The following is a 19,638-nucleotide window of genomic DNA, read 5'->3' as shown; positions in this document are numbered from 1 at the left end:
GCCTCTGGCTCTGTGGGGAAAGGTTTCTTCAAAGGAACAATGACCTCTGCCAGCACTTCTGTCTTAGAGAAAGATGACCAAGTAGCTCTTGCCCTGATGCCAGAAGATTCAGTCCCTCACTAAATGTCTCTGGCACCTCTGAAACTGCTGCCCTAGCATTGGAGCTCAGAGGGTATGCGTTCAAGTAGGTCTGTGTGTGGGCCCTTTAAGAGCAATTTCCTGGGACTCCAGAAGCCCCCTGTTTCCCTTAACCTCTACTCCCACTGGTTTTTACATCCAGAAGTTATGGGGACTTCCCTTACTGGCACTAGAACCTTGCACTTGGGTTCTGGTGGGCATCTGAGACCCCTTGGTGCTCTGGAAAACCTCTGCAGCTGATCTATCCCTTCTGATTTCTATGCACCACTTGTAGGTGTGGCAACAGCCTGTTCCACATCTCTACCTTTCCTAGCGCTTTCCATATGGCTTCTTCTTCTTCTTTTTTTTTTGTTGCACTGCATATGTTATTTTTACTTATTTTAAAATTAATTTTATTTAGTTATTTTTCAAGTACAGTTTTTTGTCTAATTTTCCCATCCCAGCCTCACCCGCCCCTTGCTCCCCACCTCCCTCCCATTTCCACCCCCCTTAGTTCTTGTCCCTGTGTCCTTCCTATTTGTTCCTCCAAATCCCTCCCCCCTTTTCCCCCTTAAATTCCCTTCCTTCTCCCGTCTGGTCACTATCCCCTTGTTCTCTATTTCAGTGTCTTTGTTTTTTTTTTTCTGCTTGCTTGTTTGCTGGCTTCTTCTTTAATTAGCTAGTTGTAGGCCTTCCATTCAACCAGATTTCAGGCAGTTCTGAATGATGATTGTTCTGTAGTTTAGTTGTAATTTTGATGTGGTTGTGGGAGGAGGTGAGTACTGTGTTTACCTACATTGTCATCTTGACTGGAAGTCCTCTCTTCTTTTCTTCTTCCCAATAAAAATTAATTATTAGAAAATAGAGTTCTGGTAACTTTTACTTCTTTCTGTTTTTCTATAATTCCCCCACTGCAAACATATATACCTAAAGAAGAGGGAGAATAAGAAAATTATATTACTGGTGTAGTGACATTTCAAAATCCTTTTGGTACCTGAAGACATTCATAAATTTTAATCAACTTCTTGTAGAATATTAGTGACATTTTTGTGTTGGTGATACAATATGTGGAGACCACTCCCTTATATCACATGCTTACATCTTTCTTTCATTTACAATAAAGCTAGGAAACCAAGAAAATATTGCACGTGTTTTCAATTGATTTCCTTACTAAAGTTTCCTTCTGTTACAAATACCCACTTCAAGGACAGCAGCCTGAGGAATTTCACACACAAACACTAAATAAGACTGAGAAAGATTATACAAATGCATTTTTTCACACTAAATTTTAATTCAGTTTAATCAAATAATTTCTCATTTCTAACAAAAAGTCATGAAAGAAGAGAATGATGATAACCAGAGCTTCACAATAAATACATGGAGTGGAGAGAGGTCTCATCAATGGGCAAGGTGAGAAGTACGTAGAGACGAACTATTTGATGTATTGGAGGTGTTAGCTAGCCTGTGGTGGTAAGCATTTTGCAATATATGGGTGTATCAAGTTAACATTGGATATCTTAAATTTATACAATGTTATATGTCAATTCTATCTTTAAAAAGCCATATTAAAAATGAATTATTGAAAACTCAGTTATCAGGTTAGACTATCTCTGTCTCTGCTTCTCTGAAATAAAATCTGTATGAAACAAGCTTCTTAACACAATTTTCTTTATATAAAGGCACACTTCTATAAAACATTTATTTTGCTGTTTTGTGCTGCTATAATAGAAAACCAAAGTCTGGTATTTTGGACAAAATTGTGAATAATCCTTGTTACTTTAATATAAATTGTGGAGGAAGTTTAAAGACCAAATGTATTTGCATTTGAGATCAGAAAAGGAAGATTCGTAGAATCTTGAGAAAAGTGTTCTGCTGACCTTAATAAAAATGCTTTGCACTAATTTTATAACAGGTAAATACCCTGACAATCTTCACAATTAAAAAAAATTATTATAAAAGTTCACTGCAGGGGACAGGTAGTTAGTAGTACTTCAAAAGATAGTAAATGAAATTTGTACCTGAACTTGAAAAAAATTCAGCTTAAGGTAGTGTTGTTTCCAGTAGATCACACAATAAATTAATGCCAGAACCAGTAAGACATTTGGGTCAAGTAGTCTTCTCAGTACAAGAACATTCTTGGCCTACTGGATACCTCCATTCTTATCCATTATTTCACAGAGTTGTCCAACATAGTGAGTTATAAATTATTATTGTTACATAGCAGATATTCAAGCATATATTTTAAATGAATAAACAAAAGACTCTCCTAATGAACTACATAAACCATACAGTAAAATTCATTGCCTAAAAAAACTTTCATGAAGAGACTGAAACTATGGGATCAAAGGTTCCTAAACTGATCTACATTCATTCAGAGTTTTTAACTTTTAGACAAATATTGGCTTTCCAATAGACGCAATTTTCTTAGCCTATTTGTTCTAGGATAAGACAGAACAAGAACAAAGACAATTTGGTTTGGATTTAATACAAGACTGATCTCATAGAACTTTTGATAATTTCACTCAAATTTATTTGAAATCAAAAGTAGTTGCTCTTTAAAGAGATCTGGATAATGTTTACAAATATTAGTTAGTATTCTCACATTCTCCTTCATACTCAAGACTTGAATGCTTTGCATCTGATACAAAGTCAATATTTTAAGCTGTTGAAGTCTAAAATGCATTTCTATAATATGTGTAATATGTTTCCTTTAAAAATATTTTATTTTTTATTTTTAGAGAGAGGTGAAGGGAAGGAGGAAGAGTGGGAGAGAAACATCAACGTGTGGTTGCCTCTCATGTGTCTCTACTGGGGACCTGGCCTGCAACCCGGGCATGTGCCCTGACTGGGAATCGAACCAGTGACCCTTTGCTTCACAGGCCAGCACTCAATCCACTGAGCTACACCAGCCAGGGCTGTGTAATATGTTTCTTATGCACCACAAACTCCAAATCCACCCCCATTTCCTTTTGGAAAGCAATTTCAAATGAATTTCTGATGGAGGAATAAACAAATCCTTAGCACACAAACTACATCTGCTCAGTGAGTGAAATAGAACATGTTTAGTATTGCAGAAAAGATATTTCTTGAATTATGCACTAGATCTAGAAACTCAGGGGAATCAGAAAAGCTTTTACAAGATAAATATACATTGATACCTAAATTATTCTATGACATCTTTAAATGAGATTTTTTATTACAATTAAAAATGACATACCAAGCTTCCAGCCCAGACCAAGCTTCCAGCCCTATGTCTACCTATGGAGACATAGGTAAATAGGTTTCACTTCTTTGCAAAACCAAAAGAAAGATAACAACCAATTTAACAACAGAAAACTTAGAACTGCCAAAAAACCTGAACTGTATGGAAGTCTGACAACCAAAGAATTGAAGAAGAAACATTCATCCAGCAGAAGAAGAAGGGGCAGAGATGGACAGCTGGGGTATAGAGGACTCATGGCAAGGTGGCAGCTGATGGACCAGGTGATCTGACATTTGCGTGAGGATAAACCAGGAGGAATAACTGGGGGGTGAGGCAGACCATGCAACCCAGGGTTCCAAAGTGGGAAAAGAAACCTTCAAAAAACTCTGGCTATAAAAACCTGTGGGAGTTGTGATGGGAGAAACTCCCAGTCTTACAAGAGAGTCCATGAGAGGGGCCTAGACGGTCCTAGAATGTATACAAGCTCAGTAACTCAGTAATCAGCACCAGAAGGGCACAATTCACTTGTGAGTAGTGGGGGAAGCGACTGAAAGAAAAGTGAGACCTGAACAACCAGCAATGTTCCTTCTTGGACCCCTTCCCCAAAGACAGCACCCAAACACAGAAAAGTGGGTTGCCCTATCCTGGTGAATACCTAAGGGTCCACCCCTTACAACTAACTGGTATACTGGGGCAAAAAAAATATAGCCCAAGTGAAAGAACAGATCAAAACTCCAGAAAAAGAGCTAAGTGACAAGGAGATAGCCAATCTATCAAATGCAGAGTTTAAAAAAATGGTGGTCAAGATGCTCAGAGAGCCCTGGCTGGTGTAGCTCAGTGGATTGAGCACCATGGGCCTGTGAAGCAAAGGACCGCGGTTCGATTCCCAGTCAGGGCACATGCCTGGGTTGCAGGCCAGTTCCCAGTGGGGGACACATGAGAGGCAACCACACACTGATATTTCTCTCCCTCTCTCCTTCCCTTCCCCTCTCTGAAAATAAACAAATAAAATAAACTTAAAAAAAAGATGCTCAGAGAAATGATTGGGTATGGCTGCAAAATAAAGGATGAAGTGAAGGCTATACAAAGTGAAATAAATAAAAATATACAGAGAACCTGCAGTGAAGGGAAGGAAACTGGGACTCAAATGAACAATTTGGAACAGAAGGCAGAAATAAACATTCAACCAGAAAAAAATGAAGAAACAAGAATTCAAAAAAATGAGAAGAGGCAGAAGCAGCTTTGAGACAGCTTGAAATGTTCCAACATTTGAATTTGAATCAGTTATTTCAGAAGGAGAAGAATAAGAACAAGAAATTGAAAATATGTGAATAAATAATGAAAGAAAACCTCACCAATCTGGTGAAGAAGAAAATAGACTTCCAGGAAGTCCAGGAAGCTCAGAGAGTCCCAAAGAAGTTGGCCCCAAAGAAGGACACACCAAGACACACAGTAATTAAATTACACAATATTAAAGATAAGATGAGGGAATCTTAAAAGTAGGAAGAGAAAAGGAGACAGTTCCCTTTAAAGCTCCCATAAGACTACCAGCTGACTCTCTTAAAAGAAACCTTATAGGGAAGAAGGGGCTGGAAAAAAGTACTTGAAGTCATGAAAGGTAAGGACCTACATCCAAGATTGCTCTATCCAGCAAAGCTATGATTTAGAATGGAAGGCCAGATAAAGTACTTCCCAGAAAATGTCAGGTTTGAGGAGTTTATCATCACCAAGCCCTTATTACATGAAATGTTAAAGGGACTTATCTAAGAAAAAGAAGATAAAAAATACGAATAGTAAAATGACAAGAAGATCCCAGCTATCAACAACTGAACCTAAAAACAAAAGCAAACTAAGAAAACAACTAAAACAGGAAGAGAATCATAGAAATGGAGATCACATGGAGGGATATCAGTAGAAAGGGAGAGAGGGAAAAAGGTACAAGGAATAAGAAATATAAATGGTAGGTAGAAAATAGACAGGGGGAGGTTAAGAAGAGTATGGGAAATGGAGAAGCCAAAGAACTTTATGCACAACTCATGGACATGAACTAAGGGGAGGGAATGATGGAAGGAAAGGGGGTACATGGCAGAGGAGGATAAAGGGGAGAAAAAAATGGGACAACTGTAATAATATAAGCAATAAAACATGCTTAAAAATAATGAAAGGAATAAAATTAAAAAATAAAAACAACTGACCACAACAGTGTTCGATTTTATTGAATATATATTAAATTAAGTGATTTTGTACAAACTCTGGATAGCCAAAGTATTTATAATATAGCAGGGTTTTTCCATTTTTGTACCAATTCATCCTGAAGACATTTGCCTGAATTTTTATTTTTATTTTATTTTTTTAAATTATTTTTAATTGATTACGCTATTACAGTAATCCTAATGTTTCCAATCTTTCCCACCCTCCATTCAGTGCCCCCCACTCCCTCAGGCAATCCCCACACCATTGTTCATGTCCATGGGTCATGTGTATAAGTTCTTTGGCTGTTCCATTTCCTCTACTATATTTTACATCCGCATGGCTATTCTGTGACTACCTATTTGTACTTCTTAATCCCCTTTCCTCTTAACACAATCTCCCCTTTCCCCTCCCATCATGCAACCTTTCAGTATTGAAAGGTTGCTTTTTCTCTTGCTTTTAAGAGTCTATCTTTGATCTTTGGCCTTTTAATAATGATGTGTCTTGGAGTGGGCCTCTTTGCATTCATCATAATTGGGACGATCCATGCTTCCTGGACTTGCTTGTCTAGTTCCTCCACCAAATCAGAGAAGTTTTCTTTCACTGTGGTTTCAGATAGAGTTCCAATTTCTTGATCTTTGTCTTCTCATTTTGTCATCCCCATAATGCAAATATTGGACCTCTTAAAGTTGTCTCAGAGGCTGCTTATACTATCCTCAATTTTTTTTATTGTTTTCTTTTTGTTGCTCTGTGTGGTTGTTTATTGCTTCCTTATGTTCCAAATCATTGATTTTATTCTCAACTTCATCCATTCAACTGTTGTTTTCCTGTAAATTGTTCTTTATTTCAGTTAGTGTAACCTTTGTCTCTGACTGGGTCTTTTTTATGTTGACGAAGTCCTCATAATTTCCTTGAGCATTTTTATAAACAATGTTTTGAACTCTGCATATGATAGACTGCTTATCTCCATGTAGTTTAGCTCTTTTTCTGGAGTTTTGATCTGTTCTTTCATTTGGGCCATGTTACTTTGTCTCCTCATTCTGGCAGGCACCCTGTATTTGTTTCTATGTATTAGGTAGGGCTGTTTTGACTCTGTGCCTTGGTAGTGGTTGCCTAAATTTTTAAAGAATACCTCTCTTAGTTGAAAAATAGAAATACAAGAATATAGTATGCTTGTTTATTAGTTTTTCCCTCTTATCACAGAGATATTCCCTCTTATCATGTTCCATAACAGGAACATGTTATGAAGATTATCATAATGCTGAGAGATTACTTTTCTCAAGCTGCTTAAGAAAACCACCTCTATTCTTCTAGGGGTTCTCCTTATCTGAGTGAGTGAGTAAAGTAACAAAAATGTGTTTATGCTTTAGTCTGAATATGAGTTCATACATGACCCTCACCGAATTCTGAAAAGTATAGACAGGTTAAAAAATGCACACCTGTTAGCATTTGGACTGGTTCTGCCTGTAATTTTTGGCCTGTGTATGACTCTGAGGGGAGGGACTTGCCTTTGTTTATGCTGCTGACCCAGTTTTCATCACAGTGCTCACAAAATGTGCTTGTTGAATAAATGTGTGGACACCCATACTCAACGGGGTCAGAGTACATGAAAGCTGGGCAAGAAATTCAAGTTTGCTGACTCTGGGTCCGTGAGAGGTGCACCAAGCAGCCTCATCTTCTAGCCCTGCCTCCACTCGCAAACGTCTTCATGGCTGATGCCACAGCACTGCAGTCTGTGAGCTGTGACCTTTGGAGTTGTGCAACGTGGTCCTCTTATTCTTGTTCTTGGAGACCCTGAACTATCCTCTATCTTAAAGACAATGTCACTTAAGATTTCATAGTGGCTTTAAATATTTATAACAACATAAAGTATTACCTTTCTTCCAGACTTCTTTGCATTTTATGAAAGCCTAAGTCCAAACAAGTGAAGCTCTTCCTAAGGAGGTTCGACCTCTTACGAGGTGGTGGTTTGGCAGAGAGGAACTTCTGTTAGACAGCCAGCGACTAAGGCAAGCATGAAGTGGATATTAACTTCTGCAAATCACTGATCTATCTAGAGTGGATCAGGGTAGTCCTGTTATGAATGGCTTCCTTATAAGGGCAGTAGCTGAACTGTGCCATGGGATTTAACCTCCTCTGCCATGACCCTTCAGGTGTACTCTTCTTCTGAAAGATGTGTCTTACTGCTATCTTAGGATAGGCAAACATTGCATCACGAAGGCAGGAATACTTGGAAGCCAGGTTTCAGTAAATTTTAAATACCTAATATGTGTTACCTCTATAAGAATCAAATCTTATTTTCTGAGGTAGATAAATTCTGATGTATCACATGCTCTTTTTGTGATCTTAGAGTAGAAAGTAATTTTGCACATTCAGTATTGGAAATCCAATGCTTTCAAATAGGTGTCGGCTATGGTCTTTGGAACCATAAAATAAGCATTAAAATATCTCACCAATTATCCTGACATAAAAATTCATTTTGATTTGCATTTAGATTTAACTAAAACCACAGGGACTCGATACTAGTGGTGTATTACATCATTATTCTTTGTTTAAATCTTTACAAGAAGAAGAGACAAGTACATGGGATCATATCGCCCATTCCAAAACTGGATCCTACCAAATATTAAGAAACTTTGTTGATGACTCTGAAAAACAACTAATAAATGGCTAGTGAATGACTTACTGAATATAACCACTCGAGTGATAAAAGCATTGGGAAATTCACTGATTTGTATTTTAAGTGATTGAAATGAAACTGAAGACTATACAGACTACACTGCAAAATAATTTCCCCATAATATTTACATGACTTTTTCTTCTTTTCCATGTGTTTTAAAGCCATGTTTTTAATGAGACAAACTATTTGCTTTTTTTCTCAGAGCTTGCACACTGCGCTATTTTCAGATTCCTCTCCTTGTCACTTGGTCAAGCTATTCCCTATTTCGAAATGAACAACAACCCTACTGGTACACGACTGCTGTTTATCCTGAGTTTGTTCTTCTGTATTTTTCATAGTAAGCAATAGTGAGAAAATGGGCTTTGAAATAATAAAACTATCCAAGATAACCACCTTAGGAGAGGGTTCTTCGGTCAGTTAATCCAGTGACAGGGCCCCTTTCCGTCCCCACTTCTGCAATGGCCTCAGCAGAGTGTGCAGTTGTTTCCCTGGCCACGACTGCAGCAGGGCTTGCTTGGATGTTAAATAGGACAAATCAATTCCAAATCTTCAGAATAGCAATAAAGATTAGTTTTCGTCACCAAAGTATCATAGTATGTAATCCTTTATGATGGTTTCCTTTGTGCCAAGTTCTAAGCGTTTTACATATCTTATTTAATACACCTTGCATCCCCTCCATGGTTCTCTAAGGAGAGCTCTATGAATATTTTCAATTTTCAAGAGAGGTTAACAACTTGCCTGAAGCCAAACAAGGTGTTTGGTCTGCAGACAGGTTGAGGCCCTGCAGTCTTTTTTTTTTTTTTTTTAAATGCTACATAATGCTTCAGTTTCTAAATTGTCCACAGCCTGGGAGAGGGCATCAGGGTTGTTAAAAGGATGCTTAGTTGTTGCAGGGAATGGCTCAAATAGAAGCCAGACAACAGGAGGGTGCAGAGGAGTCCTTCCAGGGTCTCTGGGCTCTAAAGGCTTCTAGTCGTTCTAGAGCAGGGGTGTCAAACTCATTTTCACCAGGGACCAGCCTGGTGGAAATGTATCAGCCTCATAGTTGCCTTCAAAGGGTGGAATGTAATTTTAGGACTGTATGAATGTAACTACTCCTTAACAGTTTAGCAAGAGCTTGGTGCTACTGCTGGGTAGAAACAAGGTACTGGGCCAGATAAAACACGGTGGAGGGCCGGATTCGGCCCATGGGCCTTGTGTTCGCCACCTGTGTTCTGGAGTGCAAGCCTGTCAAAGAGATACCCGCCCAGTCCTTCCTGGGGCCTGGCCAGCCTGCACAGGTTAGGGAGGTGGCCACCCGATTTCTTGATGAATTTCACTTCCTCATCCAGGAAGTGGTTCTCCAGAAGGTCACAGAGATGAGGGTCTGTGTGGGCAGAGCCCAGGGCCAGCAGGTCAGGTTCTTCTCCAGGACCATGGTGGCCTCCCTGGCATCCCGAGATCCACCCCACTCATCTTGGGATGGCTTCTGCATGTCCTAGAAGAGGGTGTAACCACCGGGCTGGTTTTGCATCCTGAAGAGACACCTTCACGTTCCCCTTGGAAGAAGTGCCCCATTCTCTCCAGAGTCACACTGTCAGGGTGGAAATAATCGTAGAGGCCCCAGGAGAAGTGGGTGTAGGAGGCCCGCAGATGCAGGCTCAACAGGATGCTGACAGCAGTCTCTGCGTCGGCGGAATAATTCAGATGAATTTGGAAGCTCATGATTGTTTGGCAATAAGGAGTTAAAGCTCAAAAATCTGTGTTGGCTGGCCTCAAAGGAATCACCAGGGGAGATTACTAAGAATGCAAATTACTGAGGCTCAGCCCCATGCACTATTCAATCTGCATAGAAATTCCTAGGTTTTATTTTTAAGTGCAAATTTCTGGTTCCTGGGAATCACTTTAAGGACTAATACCACTTTAGGTGCTCTAAAGTCACATTAGGTGCTAGTAAACTCTAATTTCTCAAATTTTGAGGCTGAACTCTTAAATATTTTATTAATTCCAGAGATATTACTACTGAGCACCTGTTACATGCCAGGAACCTAGGCACTAGGTGAACAGCCATGATCAAATCGAACTCCCTGCCTCTAAAGAGCTCATGCTCTGTTGGAGGAGAAAACATATTATGAACAAATAAATATAGGTCAGGTGAGTAAGTGCAAGAGAAGAAACAGGTCAGGGGTGAACTGTTTTTTTTGTTTTTTTTTTTTTTTATGTGGTCAAGGGTGGCCCTTTTTTTTTTTTTTTTTTTTTTTTAAAGATTTTTATTTATTTATCTTTAGAGGGGAAGGGAAGGAGAGAGGGAGAGAAACATCAATGTATGGTTGCCTTTCGTGCATCCCCTGCTGGGAACTGGCCTGCAGGGAACCTGCCTGCAACCCTGGCATGTGCCCTGACTGGGAATCGAACCGCAATTGTCTGGTTCGCAGGCCCGTGCTCAATCCACTGAGCTACACCAGTCAGGGCAAGGGTGGCCCTTTTGATGGTGACTTTGTTACAGAGGATGTGAGAGAGTGAGCCAGGGAACTTGGAACGGCTCAAACAAAGTAACATCAAGTACAAAGTCCTTGAAGGGACCATTTGCCTGGTACACCAAAAAAGCAGTGTTTGGAGAGAAGTGACAGGAGGAATGTGATAGTGACAGATGTCAGAGGCAGTAAAGAAACTAATCACATCAGGTAGTGAAGGCCATGGTCTCATTTTGTGTGACATTAGAAAACACTGAAAAGTGACAGTATCCGCTGTGCCTTGAATGGATCAGCCTGGCCGCTGTATGGAGGACACACTGGGGGCACTTGTGGAAGCGGGAAGGTCAGCTGGGGAGCTGCGGCTGTGGTCCTGGCAGAAGTTGGCAGTGTGGCCAGCACAGCAGCGGAGGGAGTGGTAAGCAGTAGGCCAATTCTGGGACTATTTTAAAGAGCAAGCCAGAATGATTTCTCAACTGGTCTGTGAATGAATGGAATGAAGGATGATGGGATCTAATGCTAGGGCATTCAGAGTTTAGCAAATCTGGCGTTGGTGAAACACCCTCCCGGCAAAGTCCCAGGTGGGCCCTGGTCTGAACCTTGTCTATTTATGATAAAGCAACACCTTCCCTGGAGCACTGATCTCCCAACTGACTGCGACTCATTCAAACCCTCTTCTGCCTGTCATGAAACACCGAATCCAAGGCACTTGTCATTTCATTACCTGTACTAGAAAAGGTAAGACGAGTTCATTTTCTCAGTGGTATTTCTATCAGCAGGGAATTGACTTTTTAATTTGCTTCTGTTATAATTCATTAAGGCTTTTCTAATAATTCTTACATATGCTTTAATCATTAATAAAACCAAAACAAAAAAAGTACTTCAAATAAGAGTCAAAGGCGGACAGCCAGTGGAAAACGCCCTGCTCCGGGTCCTCCACCTTCTCGTCTCCTCTCTCACCACTTCGGATCAAGTTTCTGCATTTTCAAATAACTACCATTAATCACAAAAATCATTGATATTTGGTGTGCCTAATCTAAAAATTCACGTTGTTACTCCTTGTTGAAATAAATAGTTTTTGTCTTCTAATAACATAACTTTTTTATTTAATAAAAGCAATGTAACCTCTTGCATTTTCATGTATAATGCTTCATTCAAAACCTGTCGCACCCCACAGGTTAGGAATACTGAATTGTCTGAACACTCCTTTTGATTTTTTAAGTTTATCTCCTGTCTTCTTGCCCTATTTCTAAAGGTTGTACCTTATGTGTCTTTTATTGTAAACCACACCAAATTCTTTTCTGGAGAGATGCTGATGAATAATGAATGCAAATGTATGAGTAGACTTTTAAATACCCATTTTGTACTTTGTATTCTTTATCTAACCTGCATTTAAGCTTTGATCATTATGCAGAAATATTTGTCAATTATTCCAAAATTTAAAAACAACTTTATCATTCTAGAACCTTATCTAATGGAGAATAAAATAAGCACACAGAATTTCCTATCCAATCAAATAAAACCACAAGCATATGCCTATCTATTGCAAGCTGTGTTTTCACCTGACTCCACAAGTTAATAACTTTGACTTTTAAAAATGTGTTACCTTTCCTATGAACTGTTACAGAAGCTTGGGCCAGAAAGTCACATAAGAGGCTGTTGAACTAGGCAAAAGATTTTAAATTTTAGAAGGACTTTGCCCTACAATAGAGGACAAAAATCTGCTGAGGAACAGTTCTATGTAATGACAAATTGGCTTTACCTGGGAGTTCATATTTCAAGCGGAAAATCATTCTAAGGGTATATAAAAAAGGTGAATAGTTGAACTTTGAGAATGTACATGTAAAATTACTTGTTTAGAAAATGCAACACTTGATGGAATATTTTATGAATACATAATAAAAATGTTTTCAATAAATACATACTCCAAATCACCAAAATATTATGAATAGATGAAGTAAAACTTTTCACACAAGTTAAAAATGTCTTTTTTTGGCCATCGTGGATTAGGCTGTCGAGTAAACTACAATCCAGTACCCTGCAAAGTGAACTCAGAGCAAGGAATAAAAGCAAGCAAAATACACACGCACACACAGACACACACTACCAATGTGCCCTTGTGGCCTAGATTTCAAGGGGAAAAACCAGAAACTCATTAAGATGTTGCTATCATCCAAAAATAGCAGAGGAGTTTCTGAACTATCCATAATTCACCAACGGGCACATCTGAGAGCTCCCATAGACACTGATGCATTATCCTTATCATGTCATTGATGCCTAACACTTCTGAACCCATCAAATGCAGTTCTGAATGGACAGGACATTAATCTCCATGTAAGATGATCATCACTTTGAAACCTGAAGTGATCTCAAATTTCCTAACAGCTTAAATGACAATACTGCAGGGGAAAGTAATACATAGTGTGCTGATTCATTTCCTGTCTGCCAAAAGAAGATAGCATCTCACATAACAGCACACTGATGAGCTCCTGCTTAGTGAGTTCTGATACTATTTCCAAGTACCAGAGGGAGGAGATCATAATGTCCAGATTTCACGAGCTGACTAGTTCTGTTTTCCAGGAGTAGCAGGAGGCTTAGACACTATCCAGAGATCCTGAAGGGGCTGCATGGGAATATTTTTATTTCCCCTAAACTGATATTCTAGTAACTTCCATGTGACATTGTTGCTTTCACAGAGCATGAATTTCATGGTGAAAAGTATTACAGATGGCATTTTCCCTTCTTACAGTAACATAATTCTTTTCACAATGAGTTCTTTAAAGTATGAAAGAATATTTCAAGGTAACTATGTCATGGCAGATTTTTAATCTGTACTAGGAAGTCTGGATAGGCTTTCAAAATTTGCATCACTCGAAAACCTCAGAAAATATTATGAAACTAGATCCTGGGGGCTCCAGATTTATTTAAAGAGAAAATAACACCAGATAAAGTACAGACTACAATATAATAATAGTAATAGTAATAATAATAATAATAAAGTATTATGAATATAAGGTAATAAATTTAACAAAAGAGGTAACAGGAATAAATTCTTACAAAAATGTACTGGCACAATAGGAAACAGAACACTTAAATAAAGAAAAAAAAACACAAGAGGAGTTCTGGCCAAGATAGAGGTGTAGGTGGATATGCCTGTTCACACAACTGAAGGAAGAAAATAACCAATTTAAAAACTAACAAAAAAAACAGAATCGCCAGAAAATCAAACTGTATGGATGCCTGACAACCAAGGAGTTAAAGAAGAAACATTCATCCAAATTGGTAGGAGGGGTGGAGAGAGGCGGATTGGGGCAGAGAGGATGCATAGCAAGGCGGCAGCTGGCAGACTGGGCAGCCGAGGCAGCCGAGGCAGCCGCTGGCAGACCAGGTGGCCCCACATTTGCATACGGGTAAACTGGGAGAAACAACAGGGGAGTGAGACTGACCACGAAACCCAAGGTTCCAGGGTGGGGAAAAGCAAGCCTCAGAACCTCTGGCTATAGAAACCTGGGGGGGGGGGTTGGCAGCGGGAGAAACTGCCAGTCTCTTCAGAGCTGGGTGAGAGCTGAGCAAGTGGCATTGTTCCCGCTCTTACCCTGCCCCCACACATAGCACCACAACGCAGCAAAATGGGTTCCCCCACCCTGACGAATATTCTAAGGCTCCACCCCTTACTATGTAACAGGTATGCTGAGATAAAGAAATATGGCCTAAATGAAAAAACAGATCAAAATTTCAGAAAAAGAAGCGATGAAGAGATAGCCAACCTATCAGATGCAGAGTACAAAACAGTGGTAATCAGGATGCTCACAGAAATGGTTGAGTATAGCTGCAAAACAAAGGAAGAAGTGAAGGCTATACAAAGTGAAATAAAGAAAAACATGCAGGGAACAGAGGCGAAGGAAAAGAAACTGGGCCTCAAATCAATGATTTGGAACAGAAGAAAAAAATAAACATTAAATCAGAATAGAATGAAGAAACAAGAATTCAAAAGAAACGAGAAGAAGCTTAGGAACCTCCAGGACAACTGTAAATGTTCCAACACCCCAATCATAGGGGTGCCAGAAGGAGAAGAGGAAGAACAAGAAATTGAAAACTTATTTGAAAATATAAAGAAGGAGAACTTCCCGAATCTGGCAAAGAAAATAGACTTCCAGGAAGTCCAGAAAGCTCAGAGAATCCCAAAGATGTTGGACCCAAGGAAGCACACACCAAGGTATAATTATTAAATTGCCAAATATTAAAGGTAAGGAATCTTAAAAACAGCAATAGAAAAGGAGAGTTACCTACAAAGGAGTTCCCATAAGACTGTCAGCTGATTATTCAAAAGAAACCTTGCAGGCAAGAGGGGGCTGGAAAGAAGTATTCCAAGTCATGAAAGGCAAGGACCTACATCCAAGTTTGCTTTATTCAGCAAAGTTATCACTTAGAGTGAAAGGGCAGATAAAGTGCTTCCCAGGTAAGGTCAAGTTAAAGTAGTTTATCATCATCAAACCATTATTATATGAAATGTGAAAGTGACTTATCTAAGATAAAGAAAATAAAAAATATGAACAGTAAAATGACAACAAACTCAGTTATTAACTGAACCTAAAACAAAAAGCAAACTAAGCAAACAACTAGAACAGGAACAGAATCTCAGAGATGGAGATCACATGGAGGGATATCAGAAGGGAGGGAGAGGGTACAGAGGGGGAAAATGTACAGGGCATAAGAAGCATAATTGGTTGGTACAAAATGAGAAATGGAGAAGCAAACTTGTATGTATGATGCACAGACATGAACTAAGCGGCAGGGAATGCAGAGGGCGTGGAGGTGCGGTCCTGGGCAGAGGGGCGAAAAGGGGAGAAAAAAGAATGGGACAACTCTAATAGCATAATCAATAAAATATACTTTTAAAAAACCCTACAAAAATAGAAAGTGAAATAGAATTCCTCATTAAAAACTTTCTTATGCCGAGTAATTACAAACAAGTTTCTCCTTGTTTATTGACATTAAAAATGTCTATTCTAGAGTGATAAAAGTTGCAGAAATATATTTATAGCCTGATGTTTTTAAAGTATATGAACACATATATCTACATGCCTGTAAGAAAACAGTTGAGAAAACTATTTTCTCAACAATGCTATTTTTTAAACTTTTTTTTTTTTACAGTGGCATACTAGATACCACACTGTGAAAAGTACTTTCTCCTCTAGGGTGCTACTTAGAAACATCAGTGAATTCAACTTTACATAGTTTATGTTGTTTCAAATTCTTATAAGTACATAATGCTCTTATTAAAATGGGCACAGACTCATAGATGGAGAGCAGGCTGAGGGTGGTTGGTTAGGAGCGGAGGGACTGAGCAGAAAGGAAAAAGGCCTCATGGACATGGACAATAATGTGGTGATTGCTGGGGGCAGGGGGTATGAGGGGATTAAAAGTTAATGAGAAAAATACAATAAAGATGAAATAAGATACAAAAAGAAAAAAACCCAACAAAATTGGTGAATTTTTGTACAGCCATTTTAATAATGGAGATGGGAGAAAAATACGCAACGTTTTCGGCATATTATGCTTTATTATTTCAAGAGAGGTAAAAACACAACTGAAATGGAAAGATTTAAAGATCTGTGCAGTGTATGGAGAAGGTGCTGTGACTGATCAAAAGTGTCAAAAGTGGTTTTGCAAATTTTCATGCTGGAAATGTCTCCCTAGACAATGCTCCCTGGTTGGGTAGACCGGCTGAAGTTGGTATCCATCAAACTGAGACATGAACTGAGAACAATCAATGTTATATCGCTTGGGAGAGAGCCAGCATACTCCAAATTTCCAAATCAATAGAGTTATTGGTGAAAATGAAAAAATATTCTGTATAAAAGAAAATCTTAATGAAATGCATGGTCAAATTTAAGCCACTGAAATAATCAGAAGAATCTAGCTTTTCTCCCATGTACCAAGGAAAGCTTACAGAAAGTGTAGAAGAGAACTGTTTGGATGGAGTCACAAGTAGTGACAAACTCATGCTCTGACTTCGGAAACAGAATGGCAGTCAGCTGGGAAGTGAGCAGGGCAGATTTCTGCTGTTCCTGTGACCTGCTTGTAGTTAAAACACAGGAGCTGCACTCATTCGCAACGTGGGCAGCCCGTGAGTGCCCTACTGTGTGGAGGCGGCTTTCTCGGGTGGACAGGGATGTATTCAACTTCTTCAATTCCATCAACACCAGTCTGTCTACGTTCACTTAGAAACAACCCCCAATATTCACCATGACCAGCAGTAAAAAGTAAAAAACAGGGAATGGCACATTGCATCTGGGCATGTATAGTTCCCTGATAAAGCAGTGTAATGAGGGTGCCCACAGAAAGAGCCTGCAAGCAGTGCGTATTTCATCATCATGTCTAGAAAGACACACAAGCCTTCTACGTGAAGAACAGTGCAGGCGGTTAAAGAACAACCCAGGAGTGTCTAAAACAGGGGATGCTGCACAGTCTGGAAACTGAGGGAGAGGCTTTACCAACACTACTGTCTTAAATTCACGTAGTGTGAAACATGACAGACCCTACAGTATTCACATGGACCACGGAGGAAACAGCTCAAATCTGGGCACAACAAACTACCATCGAGCTGCTACTTCAGAAACAGGATTCTATTACTCTGGGTTCCTGATAAGGGCAAGGTGCATACACCATCAATAAAACACTAGGGTTGATGCAACTCATCTTGTTCAAAACTGAAGTTAAAAAACAAAACAAATGATGACAATGTGGGGGGTTATAGAAAAAGGGAAACAAGAGAAATAGCCTGGTATCATGGAGATTCACATGAAGAGCTCTGCGTTACGGCTCTGGACTCGGCACAGGCTGATACTGTGAGTCTGCGGTCCCGTGCAGCCCCCGCTCTTCCAGAGTGGGCGCTTCCTGCAGGAAGAGAAAACGTCTCTCTCCCCTCGGTAATCCAAGCCTACCAGCAACAGTGAAACACATCTGTTCTACTTCAGGGTTTTAAAAGTCTTCCTTGAATGTTTTGAACCAAGACTTTAAATCCCCCAAACAGCAGCATCAGTCTTTTTTCATTATCTCAAACAAGGTGATAATTTGGTGATGGGGAAGGCGGGTAGTTCGATCTGGAGATGTGCTAACATACTTAGGAACTAGAACTTAGAGTTATTACAAGCAGAGGAAATCAGACATTCAATTCTTTTTACCAACAAGCTGTTACAAGCCTTTTGGTTAGTATAAGAAAACACAGAGTGACTCTTACTTCCCATGTTACTTCGGATATTTAAAGCAGGACTCGTTTGCAGAAAGCCACATGCTCACTTTGGCTCCGGAATCCTGCGGTGGTGAACAGTGAAACCTCTGAACAGAAAGTACTGACTAGCACTTAATAATCTCATGAACTTGGATAAGTCAGCTCATCAATCAAGACTCAAGGAGTTTTCTTACCAGCAAAATCAGTTGTTGTGGAACTCAAATACATGTTAAGTGGTTAGTGTGTAGACAGTCCTAAATATTTGCAGTCATAATATACCTGCTTTGATTCTTTTCCTCGAATCATGCCTCAGCTCAAATAAATAAATGAAACAGATGAACTGTGTGCATTTATTCACAACTGAACTAGAAAGATCTGCTTTTCTCAGTCCCTAGCAAATAACATATGTAAATCTTCATATATGCATACAGATACATAGATATATTTTTATAAAACTGAATATTCATGATTTTAAATCTGACATGCTGTCAGGTAAAAAAATGGACTACGGACTATATACTGAATTAGCATCTCATTTAATGCTCTACCTAAAATGTATTTTACATAAGACTATCTAAAAAAAGATAATATAAGTCACTAACACTGTAAATCCGACCACTTCATTAAGTTGAGGTGGAATGGAATAGTTTTTAATATCACATAGCTAAATAAGCATTCAAAGCATATAATTCTGGTCCAAAAAAATGGTTCAACTGGTAAATGTCAGCAGCCAAGGAAAGCAGTTCTACCACTTCCACTTAAAGCACACTGTTGCTCACTTGAACAAGCATTTCTGTTTTAATTGTAATCTGCTTTTTAAAATATTTTATTTATTTTTAGAAAGGGAAGAAATGAGGGACAAAGAGAGGGAGAGAAACATCGATGTGAGAAAGAAACAACCAACAGTTACCTCTCAGACATGCCCTGACCCAGGACCAAACCCACAATCCAGGCATGTGCCCTGACCAGGAATCAAAGGGGCAAACTTTTGCTTTACAGAATGATGCCCAACTGAGCCACAATGGTCAGGGCTGGAACAAGCATTTCCTTGAAGAGTATTTGTTGAAGCAGATCCCTTTGTTAAACAAACAAAACAAAACAAAGCCAAACAAAACAACACCACTAGCCACTCCATACCTTGCATTCAGTCAACGCTCAGAGATTTAAGGCAAGGACATCTTCTAAACCCATAGTCATGCTAAAATCATTAACATTGCTGACATAAAAATCTAGGCAAGAGGAGAAGCTCAACCAGGGAAGGTGGATGGCAGAGACATCAGTGGAAAAACCAGCAGGGAATGCAACTTTAGTGTATGGTAGCAAAACAGCTTCTCTGAAAGGACTGGAAAGAGGAAACAAAACCGTCTTTATTCATTCAACGTCTCTCTCTCACTTTTAGACCCTTCAGCTATCACACTGGATACTTCTGAGCAACAGGAACATTTTTAACTTACAAGAAGGTGTTAAAGTAACACAATGTCCATTAAAAAAACTTAAATAGTGGTTAAAATGGAAAGTGAACCATTGAACTAAATCTTTTATACTTTTTATGGCAATCTCATAGAAAACAGTACTGATTTCGAAGATTACATATTTACATATGCTGAGTTGCATGTCAACATTAGATAACATCATCTGCAACTGTGGTGTCAAAAATCTGGTAGCAAATTTGCCGCTCCGTCCCACTTGTGACATTATAGGACTTGATGAAGCATTCCAACCATGGATATGTATCTATAATCCAAAAGAAAGTGTTATTTAACCA

At 39.2% G+C, this 19,638-nt stretch overlaps 1 protein-coding gene across 7 annotated transcripts in view; it reads right to left on the bottom strand.

Moving 5' to 3' along the window:
* Nucleotides 1-19,638, bottom strand: part of POT1 (protection of telomeres 1) — a 107,956-nt gene that overhangs the window by 7,440 nt on the left and 80,878 nt on the right. For 5 of the 7 annotated variants that reach the window (XM_053657091.1, XM_053657094.1, XM_053657090.1 and 2 more), the window contains one exon: nt 16,130-19,607. In XM_053657091.1, coding sequence (XP_053513066.1) covers nt 19,495-19,607 — 113 coding nt within the window. In that variant the 3' untranslated portion in view covers nt 16,130-19,494. Of the gene's footprint in view, nt 1-673; nt 1,045-16,129; nt 19,608-19,638 lie in introns of those variants that run through there. The other 2 variants (XR_008390067.1, XM_053657093.1) reach the window with 2 other exon arrangements.

The sequence above is a fragment of the Artibeus jamaicensis genome, unplaced genomic scaffold (genome assembly GCF_021234435.1).
Source record: "Artibeus jamaicensis isolate MK-2021 breed Jamaican fruit bat unplaced genomic scaffold, CSHL_Jam_final scaffold_3307, whole genome shotgun sequence".
Taxonomy (NCBI): domain Eukaryota; kingdom Metazoa; phylum Chordata; class Mammalia; order Chiroptera; family Phyllostomidae; genus Artibeus; species Artibeus jamaicensis.
The sequence above is the reverse complement of the archived record's forward strand: the minus strand, read 5'-3'. Positions and strand labels throughout refer to the sequence as shown.